At 37.0% G+C, this 15706-nt stretch overlaps 1 protein-coding gene across 1 annotated transcript; it reads right to left on the reverse strand.

The window, feature by feature from the left end:
• Positions 1-13760: 13760 nt before the first annotated feature.
• On the reverse strand, positions 13761-14738 carry LOC108695648 (olfactory receptor 6F1). The gene has a single exon (XM_018224426.1). The coding sequence runs from the start codon at positions 14736-14738 to the stop codon at positions 13761-13763; it is 978 nt and encodes a 325-aa protein (XP_018079915.1).
• Between the last annotated feature and the right edge of the window lie 968 nt (positions 14739-15706).

Here is a 15706-nt window from a genome sequence, read left to right on the forward strand (position 1 = left end):
AAATATTCAGCGTATGTACACACACTGCATTGTTTACTTACAGACCCTGATGCCAACAGAATAGTATATATAAAAATGTAAAAAAAAAAAAAAAATGCTGTTGCACACAGGGACTTTTAAATGGAGAAAATTTTTTTTATTACATAATCAAAGTTTCAACCCTCACTGGTGCCTTTATCAAGACAATGCCCCCAGTAAAGGCCGAAACGTTGATTATGTAATAAAGATTTATTTTTCTCCCTTTAAAAGTCTCTGTGTGCAACAGCATTTTTTCAATATATATATATAGTATAGTATATATATATATATATATATAATATCAAAACAGGGGGTTGTGGGAGCACTCTAAAGGCTTTAAAGTATATATATAAGTATAATAAATGCTATTGCATATGTACCCAAATAGGGGTTATTTTGTTACAAAGTTATGATCATAAAATTGATAAGCCACCATACCACGTCAAGGTAAACCCCAAATGGCGGTCCCTAACTTGTTTTATATTTTATGTGCATTTTAGCATTACCTGTAATCAATGTCCGTTGAACGCTGTTTTTTCAGTGAGGGCTAAAGTTAGGGACCGCCATTCGGGGTTTACCTTGACGTGGTATGGTGGCTTATCAATTTTATGATCATAACTTTGTAACAAAATAACCCCTGTTTTGGGTACATATGCAATAGCATTTATTATACTTATATATATATATACTTTAAAGCCTTTAGAGTGCTCCCACAACCCCCCTGTTTTGATATTGTATATTTAGCCAGGAGCTGTGGCATAGCTTCAGTGGTTGTAGCACCCCATACCCCCCCTTTTAACTAGTGGTGATCCTATGCTTTTAAAATTGGGCGTTTGTTTTGGGAATATCTCTCCTTTAAAAGCCTGATTGCTGGCTGGGGAGGATTTAGCCCTCACTGAAATAACAGCGTTCAACGGACATTGATTACAGGTAATGCTAAAATGCACATAAAATATAAAACAAGTTAGGGACCGCCATTCGGGGTTTACCTTGACGTGGTATGGTGGCTTATCAATTTTATGATCATAACTTTGTAACAAAATAACCCCTGTTTTGGGTACATATGCAATAGCATTTATTATACTTATATATATATATACTTTAAAGCCTTTAGAGTGCTCCCACAACCCCCCTGTTTTGATATTGTATATATATATATATATATATATATATATATATATAAAGTGATGGCACTCACAGGATCAAAAAGTATTAATAAACTTTTCTTTTTTTACCTTTATTTGTTTGTTCTAAAAATCCTGTGAGTGCCATCACTTTATACCGTCTATGAAACTTTTGGACGCATGAGCACCCAGGTCTCATCCATTTTCAGGGTGTTCGGCCCATATATGCCGCTCTTTATTTATATATATATATATATATATATATATATATATATATATATATATATATACAGTGGCGTAACTAGAACCCTAAAGGCCCTGGTATGTAAATTTACAACTGGGCCCCCCCTACTCAACAACGACCCCCCCCCCCGTGCATTGGACTGGAACACAGTCTCCCATAGACTCCATAATAATCAAATAATTCAACTTTTTAAAAATGATGTCCTTTTTCTGTGTAATAATAAAACAGTACTTTGTACTTGATCCCAACTAAGTATAATTAATCCTAATTGGAAGCAAAACCAGCCTATTGGATTTATTTAATGTTTATGTGATTTTCTAGTAGACCTAAGGTATGAAGATCCAAATTATTGAAAGATCCATTATCTGGAAAACCCCAGGTCCTGAGCATTCTGGATAACAGGTCCCATACCTGTACTCAAAGGATATAAGCACAGGAGTCTGAAATATATTTTTTACTGTGTTAATGACAAGGGTTAATCAGTGCAGCATTAAAGGGGTGGTTTACCTTTACATTAACTTAAATATATGGTGCACAGAGGGAAAAACTTTGCATTGGTTTTTTATTTTTTTTTATTTGCGGTTTGCGTTATTTAGCTTTTTATTCAGCAGCTCTCCAGTTTGCAATTTCAGCAGTCTGGTTGCTAGTAACCAAATTACCATAGCAACTATGAATTGATTTGAATTAAATATTGGAACATGAATTGCGGAGAGCCTGAATAAAAACAAAAAGTACCAATAACAATAAATGTATAGCCTTACAAGTCATTGTTGTTTAGATGGGGTCAGTGATCCCCATTTGAAAGCTGGAAAGACTCAGAAGGAGAGAAATAAATACATTTTAAAAGAGAAAAATGAAGACCAATTGAAAAGTTGGTTAGAATTTACCATTCTACAACATACAATATAGAATTTACCATTCTACAAACATACAATATATTAGTGTTAACCTGTTGCATGTGCAAGGCCTCTCTGGCAGTTACATGACATGCACAGCCTAGAGCAAAAGGTGAATTGGTGCATGACTTTAGGCTCTTCTGTTGCTCTGTGCCTAACACCCACCCCCTTGCTCTCCTGGATGCAGCCTGGACATAGGACGTTTAAAAGCTCTGGGATCAGAGCCAGACCAGAGCTGCAGAGAGGGGTAGGACAGGGCCTCCCAAAACCAGGATTAAAATTGGTCATCGCCGGTGACATCAGCCAGAAGAGCACGCAGTGGAGAACCCACCCAGCGATCTGGACACATCTTTCTGTTGGGTTGCAGGCCCCATTGGGGCCCTGTTTTCAGTGTTACAAAGATACTGATCAGGACCATCTGCCTAATACACATCCCAATAATACCTTTCCTGGTAACAGTATGGCAGCTCAGATCCACACAGACACACCCCAAACACATTAGGAACGAAGCCAGGGGTGGAAATATTTGTATTTGTGTATTTGTGGCAGGACAAGGAAGCCCTTTCTCTCACAGGGTTCAGAGACACAGTAAAGTATATAATGTTGACATTTTGGGGGAGGTCGCCCTGATCCAGTTACACTACACCCGGGTGGAGATGGAGACTGACACTTACTGGCAGCCGCAGGAACTTGGAAGAGCGCCGGCTGTGACGTCACACGCAGAGCGCCGGCGGTGACGTCACATGCAGCGCGCCGTGGAGATTGCGATGGCGCTCTTCTCGCCTTTAATTTGAATCTGTCTCTCTGCTGCTCTTGGACTTGGTTGCGGGCAGCGGCGGCGGGCCCCATCGGGGGTGCAGGGGCTTGGGCCCTGGCGCCGTTGCACCCTTTGCACCCCCGGTAGTTCCGCCACTGTATATATATATATATATATATATATATATATATATATATATATATATATAAATCCCAGGGTACCAGGAAGCAAGACAAAATGGAAAAAAAAACATAGTTTTTTTGTATGGGACCGGAAAAAATTAAAATCAGGAGAAACCAGTGCAACTAACAACATAATTTAATAATCAGCCTTGTAGCATCAGTTTATATTACAGTCCAACCTCATTTTCTGCTTAATAATTTGTGACGACCTCTAAGCTTAGCTTCTCAACAGCTGCTCAGAGCCCACCGAGCATGTGAGTGTTGCAGACAATTTCCATTAATTATTGTGTGCCCGTAGTCACTATTAATTCCCGGGGCCAGTGCACCTATTAGGAGAAAACTGAATTCTTCCAGCGAGCACCACGGAGCGATTGTCTTCCTGCTTCTTCTATCTTCAAATTTTATGGGGGAAATGCATGCGCAGTAGAAGGAAATAGACAACTTTTTTTTAAAGTTCGGCTTTTTCTCGCTAAAACCTTTTGGTACCCGCAAATTAAAAGACCTTTTCTTCTCCTTTAAAGCTCTAAAGAAACAGGGCTACTTTAAATGCTTGCGCACATCACTGTGTGTCTATCTATATATCTATCAACATAAAATGCTCAAACCAACTATCTATCTGTGGTGCCAGGCCAAGGAGTTTTTGCACTTATGGTGATGAAGTCTATCAGTGAGCAGTTTGTCATTGGCAACCCCAAGTGCTGCAAGTCTTCTCCTTTAATATTTTCAAAAATAAAACAAAACATTTCAACTTATATAATAGGTTACTCATATTGGTTCACGGTGCCCTTCCTAGGGATTATGGTTCATAGCAAGTGTGTAGCAGCCTGTTAACCCGTAAACCCATGGGGGGGTGATATTGCAGGATAATCATCTTCTTGGTGTGTAGTTTGAAAATGTTGTCTTTCATCGATCAGTAATGGCCCGTTTTGCTTCATAGAAAATTCATGAAACATCGAAAATCTGCTGAAATGCATTAAAGTCAACTAGTGGAACTTTTTTTCCCATTGGAGTCTATGGGCATCATTTTGGCGGTGAAACTTGGCAAAAAATTTTGCTCATAAATAATTGTTCCTTAAAGGAAAACTATACCCCCAAAATGAACACTTAAGCAACAGATAGTTCATATCATATTAAGTGGCATATTAAAGAATCTCACCAAACTGGAATATATATTTAAGTAAATCTTGCCCTTTTAAATCTCTTGCCTTGAGCCACCATTTCGTGATGGTCTCTGTGCTGTCTCAGAGATCACCTGAACAGAAATACTTCATCTCTAACTGTAACAGGAAGAAGTGTGGAAGCAAAAGACACAACTATGTCTGTTAATTGGCTCATGTGACCTAACATGTATGGTTTGTTGGTATGTTTGTGAGTACAGTGAATCCTACGATATCAGGGGGCGGCCCTTATTTTTTAAAATGGCAATTTTCTATTTATGATTACCCAATGGCACATACTACTAGAAAAGTATATTATTATGAAAATGGTTTATTTACATGAAGCAGGATTTTACATATGAGCTGTTTCATGCAATATCTTTTTATAGAGATCTACATTGTTTGGTGGGTATAGTTTTCCTTTAACATTTCTGTATCATACTATGAAGTTTGTACGGAAAATGTAGTGTAGTCTACATTTAACTAATGAGAGGGACAGGGTTTCAGGGGAGAGCCATTGATGCAATATAGGGGTACATTTATCAAAGAGTGAAGTTCCGCCACTAGAGTGAAATTCCGCAGCTCTCAATTCATTTCTATGGGATTTTGAAAGGCGTATTTATCAATGGGTGAAAATGAAAGTTCACCCTTTGATAAATACGCCTATAAAAATCCCATAGAAATGAATGGAGAGTGGCGGAATTTCACTCTAGTGGCGGAACTTCACTATTAACTTCACTCTTTGATTAATATACCCCCTAGTGTTCTGGGCTGCCACCGCAAGCCTCCCTGCCAACTGTCTTTCTGGTTATGTGTACTGGTGACACTAAATAATGCCCAATCCACCTGTAATGGTGAGCCTGTAATGGTTCCCAGTTACCTATTCCCAAAATGTGATTTCTGTCCATAAAACAATACTTTTTATTTGAGGCCAGACCAAAACATGAGCTCAAGGTTTGCTTTTGGGTTAAGACATCTGAGACATTTGTCAGACGAAAAGTTATTGAATTTTTGTTAAGGATCTTTATATTCTAAATATTCTAATATTGTAGCTAACACAGTACTAACATTATTATTATAATATAATTTGTGGAGTGTCATTGGGGAATACATTTATATCGTAAAGTTTGAGTGTATGAAACTGATGGTCTTAATGCCTATAATATCAACAGCACCAGTACTTAAACCTATTGATATTTGCATGGTCATTTGACATTCCCCACAACAACAAGGGCTAGTGGTATCCTGCTGCATTCTGCTATTTAAACACAAACTAGCCATATGGAACTGGCTTTCTTTTGATGTTATTCTACTTGTCTTTACTCCAAACCTTTTATTCCAAGCTAAATTACAATCAAATAAATATATAACCTAAGTGAAAAAGCTATATATAGTAACAAATGTTTTTTTGTAATTTTATACAGTTTACAGGTACACAAATTTTTTTTACGAACACTATGGGGGGAATGTAATTAAAATTTGCAAGTGTTATTTAAAATGGCATCTTTGCAGATGTTTAGCACTGCTTGCAAATTCGCAATGTGAAATCAGCCTCTGGCAAATATTACATTGCACATTTTCACTAAGCCAAGGTTTAGCGTTAACACCTGCTCTGGAGTTTTGTTAAATATATTATTGCAAAAAAGGTTTTGCAATTGCAAAATTTTATTACATCCACTGCGAATGTTGGCAAAAACCATTTGGTCACAAAGGTCTTTAATCAGTCAAAAAGAACGCAAACATGGTTGCTAACGTTCACAAGTAGTGATGGGCGAATTGGTGAAAAATAATCAGACTGCATTGAAGTCAATGGGCATCAAAATAATTTTGATGCACATCAATTTAGATGCGAGCGATAATTTTTACACGCGTGACTATTTTGACAAATGCATTAAAGTTAATGGGCATCCGAATAATTTTAACTCGCGTCAATTTTGAGGCGTGATACGGCGGATTTTTTGCTGACGAATTTTTGCAGCGAAACGTGGAAATTCACCGCAAATGCGTGCCTGACGAATTTATTCACCCATCACTATTTGCAAGCATCTTTTCACAGGTTTTTTGTGCTAGCGAGGTAGAGTAATAATCTGCTCCGTTTTATTTCTTATTTATATTTTATTATATTCCTGACAATCATTTTTTATGAAGATTTACTTGTTGGGATCAAAATTAACTTTAATTCACAATAACACCTTTCTTTATCCAACTAGATATTTTGCAGGAGTCACCATGTTTACCATGATAAGAATATTTGGGGGAAACATATTTGCCCAGTAGCAGTAACCCATAGCAACCAAAAAAGATGCCTGCTTTTAAAGGAGAAGGAAACCCTTTCGGCGCAAAAACCCCTCCCCCCGTAGGCCACCCTCCCCCCCGGCCTACCTACCCCCCCGGGCAAATGCCCCTAAGTTGCTACTTACCCCTCGGCGCAGGTCCTCTCCCGTGGAGTTCGCAGAGGCCATCTTCTCCCGTGCAGTCTTCTTCCTGGATTCCCCGGCTTTGGCGGCGCAGTAGGAGCATTTGCCGGTTGGAATCTACTGCGCATGCGATGAAAGTCACGAAGTTGCCGAAAAAAGACATCAGAAAACTTTCGTGACTTTCAGCGCATGCGCAGTAGAGCTGAACCGGCAAATGTTCCTACTGCGCATGCGCCACCAAACGCCGGGGAATCCAGGAAGAAGACTGCACGGGAAAAGATGGCGCCTACGAACTCCACAGGAGAGGACCTGCACCGAGGGGTAACTAGCAACATAGGGGCATTTGCCCGGGGGGGAAGGTAGGCCGGGGGGTACCAATTCTTTTTGTTCTTGCATAGATGAACATTGTAGTTGTATAAAAAATTGCAACTACAGTAAAATGTTTGGCACAGGTAGAGAAAGCTTTCTGTCTTCTCAGGTTGCTTAGAATTTATAAGATTGCCTGTAGAATGAACAAATAAATAAGTATTATCATAATTAATGGCACTGTGCTGACCATTATAGCCAGGACAAAAAGCTCTGGAAGTGACATATCTTTGCAAGCCAGTGTCAGGAGCGCCCGTTGGCGCTCCCGTCTCCAGCGGTGTCGCATCCAAGATGGCGGCTCCCATGACCCACGTGGGCCAACGATGACACCTTCACAATGACGTCACACGGCCGACCGAAAATTCTAAAATATAAGGACTTCCAGGTCATGGGTTCAATGCCTGATTATAGGAATTGCTACCTTGGTTCCTGGGTGTTCCTAAATTGTTCCTGATTGTATTCCTGGACTTTGACTCTTGCCTGAACCTGTTTCCATGACCCTTTGCTGCCTTCCAATTGAACTACTGCCTGGAATTGACTACGATTACTATTGAACCCTTTTTGATTACCAAGAACTTGAACTTTGTCCTAAAGCTTCCTCCTTGGTCCGGACTTCTCAGCCAGGAGCCGATAGGCCCCTGACAGTCAGGTTCAGAAGCTTGGAAATATCACAGAAGAAATGGTTGATCAAGTCACAGCAGAATTTCACTCCCAAGATAAATCTTACCTTTACCATTGCAAAGAAAAATACCACATGCCCAAGACCCAATATCTATATATTAACAGAAAGAGTCATTCATTATAACTGAGTAGCGCAGAGGAATGCATATTCCAACATAACGGTCAAATGCCATGCACGCTAACAGCGCACATTCAGCGCAGGCCAAAGGAAATCTGTTTTGTGCTACTAAGATGTATACTTATATCTCTAAGAATGATAAGCTGCTCATAAGGTAATACATTGGTGTGATATTTTACAAATGCAATAAATATTACATTTTCTGTAACTGTTAATACATAAATTAATACAAAAAACAGAAAATTTAGCAGCTGTGGACTTGAATTTGGCTACATTGCGAACATCTATTATTTTCATGATCTGAAAAAAACAACAGAATAAACCACCACAATTTAATATGTTCTTTTATTTATGTATATATTTCTTTATTATAATATCAAATATAATAAACTTATATTGCCAGTAGAAACAACCATGGTTATTATAAATATTTACAAATAAAATTGTAATGATCTTTCCTGCTTAGTCAGTATATCTATGTTTTTACTCTGCAAAAATAACAAAACTAAGATTATCATAGCAAGCTTTGAGAACATTTTAGTTCTTTTTTCAAGCTGCTTTACCTGGAATTATGTTGTTACTCATTACCTGATTTTTTCCCTTAGGCTTTAACAGTCATACAGTATTTGTAGGATATTTGTGATATTCTTAAATCTTCCGCAATGCCTCTTTAATTTACAATAGACGGATGATAGTTGCCCCAACAGGAAAGTATTCATAAAGAATTGCTCTGTATTCTGCATGCTGAAACAATGACTAATGTTTTTACCTTGAGTATAACAGTTGTATGACATTGCAAAGAGCATACTCAGATGAAGAATTCCTAATATAATAATACCATCCAGAGCCCAACACAGCCTTTTGTATTGTTCCCAAAAATAACCAGGGGAATTATTTCCCAATAGTTTTCTTTTTAAGAAAGTTGAGTTGTGCTACTCGGATGTTAAAAAAAAAACTGCTAACTATACAGTACTTTCCTAAAGGTAATTTCTAATAACAATGAAATTTCAGTATATTGGGAAAAGTGTAAAAATTAAATATTTGTAAAAATTCTAAACCAATAAAGAAGGAAATGTGATGTTGGAAACTCATTTGTTCAAAGGGCAACAGTTATTTCTATAAACGTGCTTCCATTTTGTAGTTGGTTTAATATCTCTGCTGCTTATAGTTAATATAATCATCTATTATAGTTTAGCGTTTCAGCTTTGAAAATAACCATTTGTAAGGTGTTATCATTACTTAAAATGTTGATTCTTGATGAACCTCTAATGAGCAGATGTATGCAGTTCCTTTTATATACAGGTATGGGACCTGTTATCCAAAATGCTCGGGACCTGGGGTTTTCCGGATAATGGATCTTTCTGTAATTTGGGTCTTCATGCCTTAAGCCTACTAGAAATTCATTTAAACATTAAATAAACCCAATAGGCTGGTTTTGCTTCCAATAAGGATTGATTATATCTTAGTCGGGATCAAGTACAGGCTACTGTTTTATTATTACAGAGAAAAAGGAAATTATTTTAAAAAATTTGAATTATTTGGATAAAATGGAGTCTTTGGAAGACAGCCATTCCGTAATTCGGAGCTTTGTGGATATCGGGTATCATGATAAGGGATACTATAACTGTACTATATTATATCAACTGGAAACATTTCCCTGTTTCTTTCAAAACGACTTGATCTTGTACAGTTCGAAATATGACCAAGTAGAACTTAATACAGTACCTCTATTCTCTATTTTAGGCTTTTAGAATATTAAGGATATGCCCCTAAAGTGTCTATGCAAGTAAATATAGTAGAGTATTGCATAAATTATAATCATTTGAATTAGTGCATATCACTAATCTTCAGTAGAATGAGCCCAATGTTCCCTGGATTTACGTATAGTACCTGCTAACTCTAAAAAGATTCTAATAGATACAGACTCTTTTCTCATGCCTTTTTCTTCCAGAGCAAAGCACTCTGACTGCTGACCCCCAAATACAAAGATGGTGAATTGTAACAGATCCAAACACTAGGGGGCCGATTCACAAAGGGTCGAATATCGAGGGTTAATTAACCCTCGATATTCGACTGGGAATTAAAATCCTTCGAATATCGAAGGATTTTAGCGCAAATAGTGCGATCGAACGATCGAAGGATTATTCCTTAGATCGAACGATAAAATCCTTTGAATCTAACGAAGGGATTTTAATCCAACGATCGAAGGAATATCCTTCGATCAAAAAAACTTAGGAAAGCCTATGGGGACCTTCCCCATAGGCTAACATTGAGTTGGTAGCTTTTAGATGGCGAACTAGGGGGTCAAAGTTTTTTCTTAAAGAGACAGTGCTTCGACTATCGAATGGTCGAACGATTTTTAGTTTGAATCCTTCAATTCGAAGTCGTAGTCGAAGGTCGTAGTAGCCCATTCGATGGTCGAAGTAGCCCAAAAAATACTTTGAAATTTTTTTACTTCGAATCCTTCACTCGAAGTTAGTGAATCGGCCCCCAAGTGGCCGCAGGTGGCAGGTAAAACGGGTAAATTTACTCATCACTATCCACAATCTATACTGTGCTTTGGGAAATTAGCACAAAAAATATAAAAGTTATTGTATTACTTGCATAGGGCTACTATGTGACTTTCCATGGCCAGCTTCCATGTTACTGCACCTATCTTTGGGTGCTTCCAACATGACACGTCTCCCCCTCCTTTTCGGGAGTGTGGCCATGTAAATTGGAAACCTTGGGTTCAGGATACCAATGTTCATATAGGTTACCTGACTGGATAAGCCCTATGCCCAATTTAGGAAGGATGTCCACAAGAGAGGAACCAGAATGTAAGACTGAGGAGTACAAAATGAAGCTACAATTTGGCCTAAAATCCATTAAACAAATGCACATTTTGGCTGTTTTTTACATAGACTTATAGATATATTATTTGCAACACATTACTTATTCTGGGTAAGAGGGAGATAATGACAGGACCAGCTGTGACAATCAAGTTTTCAGCAATGATTCCACTGTTATTAAAGGGATTCTATCATGGGAAAATGTTTTTTTTCTTCAAAATGCATGAGTTAATAATGTTTTTCCAGTCTCTTATTGAAATCAATTCATGGTTGCTAGGGTAACTCTAGCAACCAGATTGCTGAAACTGCAAACTGGAGAGCTGCTGAATAAAAAGCTAAATAAACCAATTGCAAATTGTCTCACTCTATACACCATAATAGAAGTTAACTTAAAGGTGAACGACCCCTTTAATAGGGCTTCCAAGGAACATACCTTTTGTTTACTGTTTTAATCATGAAACGTCTATAGCTTTTGTTCATTCTTGAGCAAACATGTCTAACAGGAAAACTGAAGCTTGTGAGATAGATAGTTTGCCAGTATAAATGCCTTCCCTTTACTGTTGTGACTAATGTTGTTAACCTGAATCTTTAATATAGGGGAATATTGAATTCATGTTGAACAGAGTGGTATACTGCCCCTTCAAGCTTTAATAGTAATCAGAGGTAGGACAATATGATTTAGTCATCTGGGAAAGACAACCACACTAGACTGTAGATTTGTACAGTATCCCTGCACATGGCTAGAAGTGAGAGGTGGTACTCAGTAATATGAGGCATCAACACTGAATTTCGTGCTTAGTCAGACCTACTGAAATCTTGAAGTTTTGTTCCTTTTTATGCTCATCTGCAGATTCTAACGTGTTCAGAATAGCAGCTACAATTTTAGCAGAGTTAATATAATATTTCAAAAGGATGCTGAATACACATAATGTTTTTGAGCTTATCAGTATAGTGAATTGAGATGCTGTGCTAGTTCATACTCTTTAAAGTTATGTGTTTACAAAGATAATCATTGGGACTTCTTAGTTCTTCAATGCTATCTGAGGAGGACAGATGTGCAGAGTGCTAAAGAGTATAAAAATGTCTGCATGCAGCTGTCATCAGATTGGAGCTTCACTATAACAGGAAGAGGGCAGTAGAGAAGGGAAGTGTGTGGGTGAGAAAGTATATTAATACAGAAAGTTTACATGTGCAAATATATTGGTACAGGTATAGAATCTGTTCTCTGAAAACCCCATTATTCTTGAAAACTAAGAATTACAGGAAGGTCAGCTTCCATAGACTCCATTTTAATCAAATAATTAAAACTTTAAACCATTTATCCCTTTTTTCAGTAATACTAAAATAGTACCTAGTGGTTGATCCCAACTAAAATGCAATTGATCTATATTGGTGGCACAACAATCCTTTTCAGTTTATTTATATATGTTCATCTTATTTTTTAATGGACAAAGTGCGAATATCCAAATTATTTCCCTTATCTGGAAAACCACAGGCCCCAAGCATACTGGGTTACAGGCCCCGTACCTGAATAGGGAGGAATAGTTAATGAAAGGTACCTTCTAGGCAGCTCTACATAGGTCTGTACACGGGAAATTGCAGTCACAGTGGCTCAGGGATCACACATGATGGACGAAGTTGATAAATTCCTTAAATAATCTTTTTGCAAACTTAAAATAACAGGACCAATAAAAACCTTGTTAATAGTATACTGTCATAGTGAATACGTTTCTTGGAAGCCAGATCAAGTGATCAAGTAAAAACACTAGTGAGTGGCTGTCAGAGCAAGGTAAATGAAGTAGACATGATCAATGATTTGGGAACTACCATTCTTGCACTGTAATGATTTTTTACTTACATTGCTAGGTATATATATTGCTGCTGCTGATTTACGTAGATACACAGACTTGCTACTATCACATTTTTTACTTTGCTTTTGTATACAGGCATATATAGTAATACAGGCAGTATTATTTTTTGAAAATCTCTTTTTACTGGCCTGCAATTGGTGACAATGATGTGCTTATCTTTGTCTGGATTTAAAAACAAGGTTGTTCATATAAATGTTAATATAATATCACTGTGCTGAGCTAGCTTCAGTGTAAACCAATGCTGTTACATAGGAGCTAAAATAGTTTTGAAAGCTTCTGTTTAAGTAAATAGACTGGCCAAAAAAGCAAATCAGAAAATTTCAGACTTTGATAATTTTGCAAGTTGAATTTCAGACCATTGTCATTCCATATTGTATTTGCTCCTATTCTTGCCATCTAGTTTACAAGCTTACTCATGTGCATGATATGCTGTACATTTTTTAAATATACATATGTTAACTATATAAATATATTAAAAATAAAATAATTAAAACTGTACTGAATTGGTAATGAACAGAGTTTAACTCTTACTCTGGGGAAACTTTATGGTGAGACACTATAACAGGTTTTATGTTTTGATTAAACTGCTGTCAGACAATTGCCTGGGTTTTACTACATTTGTTTAAAACAACTCTAAACGCTATTTCTCATACACAGCTTTTCAAACCACAATGTGCCCGTTTTTCAGTGATCTACTATTTTCCGTATGCAACCAAGGAAATGTCAACAGTGTCTGTACAGAATTATACTGACAACCTTAGTCAAGAAGAGTGTTTGACACAAACCTGTAAATGAATTTTGTTCTGGTTTTAGGTAAATTAGGTAATCTAACTTCAAATCTGCCATTATATAGAAGTGTTACAGGAGCATGAGCCCAAAATTTGCAAAATTAACTGGGTTTTTTTTTCATTATGAAGTTACCATTAGGCCTTTTTCAGTATTTATCACTTTACAAGGTTTAACTGCCTTTCTTTAAAAAAATGTTTATTAGTTACCTTCTATTCTTATATTTTCACCCAGAGTCACTTTAACAGACAAATTGCCTTCATATGTATAACAAATTGAGCACCATTATCATGCATATTTTATTCATTGCCTTCACTCTATATAAAATCTAGAGAAGGAATTATAAATCTTCCCTTGCATTTTCTTCATAGCCTGTCTGAACTCTCGGTTTCTGAGACTGTAGATAAGTGGATTTAGAAGCGGGGTTATTACTGAATAAAACAAAGAAATCACTTTGTCTTTGTCAGAAAAATAAGAGGCCCTTGGCCGAACATACATAAAGATGACAGTACCGTAGAAGATCAAGACAATGGTTAAATGAGCAGCACAAGTGGAAAAGGCTTTTTTCCGACCTAGAACTGATGGAATCTTGAGAACAGTCTTAATTATATAAGAGTAAGAAACTGTGGTAAAACCCAGAGAGCAAAGTACAACAACCCAAGCAAATGAAAAGAAAACAGTCTCGCTGATAGAGGTATTTGAACAGGATAATTTTACCAGAGGTATATAATCACAAAAGAAATGGTTAATAAGATTGGGTCCACAAAATTTCAGCATGGCAGTGGGAATCGTCAGTGTCCATCCGGTAAAGAAGCCACTCATCCAGGAACCAATGGCTAAATACAGACAGATCTGATTGCTCATCATTGTTGCATAGCGTAGAGGGTGGCAGATTGCAAGATATCTATCGTAAGCCATGACAGTGAGCAAAAAAAATTCAGTAGGTCCAACAGAGTGTACAAAACAGAGTTGTGCAAGGCATTCTGCATAAGATATCACTTTGTCTTGTGTTATTAGGTAATGCATTGTTTTGGGAACGACAGCTGTTGAGCACCATGTGTCCAAAACAGCAAAGTTGCTGAGAAACAAATACATTGGAATATGTAGACGAGAATCCACCCATACCATTGTAATTATGAGAGTGTTGGACACAACTGTTAATATGTAAATGACTAAGAATAAAGAAAAGTAAACTACCTGCATTTCTTGGCCACCTGGAAAGCCCAGGAGAATGAAGACAGTAACATCAGTGCCATTAGCAACTAAAACATCTCTTTCAGAAGAATTCATCTGTGGAGAAAAATTAAGTAGTCTGTCCTAATATCAGAGATAGTGGGCAAAATATGAAACGTTGGAGAAAAAAAACATATTGTGGTGGTTTAGCAAGATATTGATTCTATTGAGGAGATACTGGCCAGCAAGTACCCACATTTTATAGCCTTAGAGAGCTACTTGGAAAGCAGTGTTGGCTGTGTAATGAGAAACCAAAGGTTATTTGCAATTAATATTTGATATTATTTCCACAAATTTTTAAGCAGCAGAGTCTTCAAACATCTTATTGAAATTAGCTAGATTATGGAAGAGAACACACTGATCGTCTACAAACAAACACTAATCGATACGAATACTCTGTTTTATTTAATGTTACCTTTTCTGGCAATTTTATGAATGAAGCACTTCTTGAGTAATAAATCATTCACTCAAGTTGTGTGGTTTCTGTGGTGCATCACTGTTGGTATAAGGTCAATGATATTTTGACTCTGGAAATCAGCTGGCTCCATACAGACATTTGTTGATTCTTAAACAGATTGCACAGCTGGAGCTTAATTTTAATACCCTCGCATCACTAGGTCAAAATCCCTTGTGCTTTACTATTCATAGGTCATTATGTAAGTTAATTTAGAAAACAATAACATTGTTTTGAGCCTGTTGTGCTAACCCTTGGGACAAGTGCAGTCCCTGCTGTTTTATATTTACATCAAGGCTAATTAGTTTATTATCTAACGGGATGCAATTTTTTTTTAAAGAAATTCCTTATTTCCTTATTCTAAGAAAACAAGAAATAATAATAATGTGAAAGAAAAAAACAAAAATTCTATTTTTTTAAAAAAATGAATCAACTTATCACACAGATACATATAGTATTTATTTATTAAAACAATGAGCAATAACTATGGCACAACTAGCAGGACATAGTAATGCCAAAACAGACTTTGTTATGACATTTGAGGGCACATTAGTCATTTTGGTGAGAGAAG

The sequence above is a fragment of the Xenopus laevis genome, chromosome 1L, assembly GCF_017654675.1.
Source record: "Xenopus laevis strain J_2021 chromosome 1L, Xenopus_laevis_v10.1, whole genome shotgun sequence".
In the NCBI taxonomy this organism is placed as follows: domain Eukaryota; kingdom Metazoa; phylum Chordata; class Amphibia; order Anura; family Pipidae; genus Xenopus; species Xenopus laevis.

Bases quoted from the DNA above. Each gene is read 5' to 3' on its own strand.
- LOC108695648 (XM_018224426.1), bottom strand. From the start codon at position 14,738: ATGAATTCTTCTGAAAGAGATGTTTTAGTTGCTAATGGCACTGATGTT.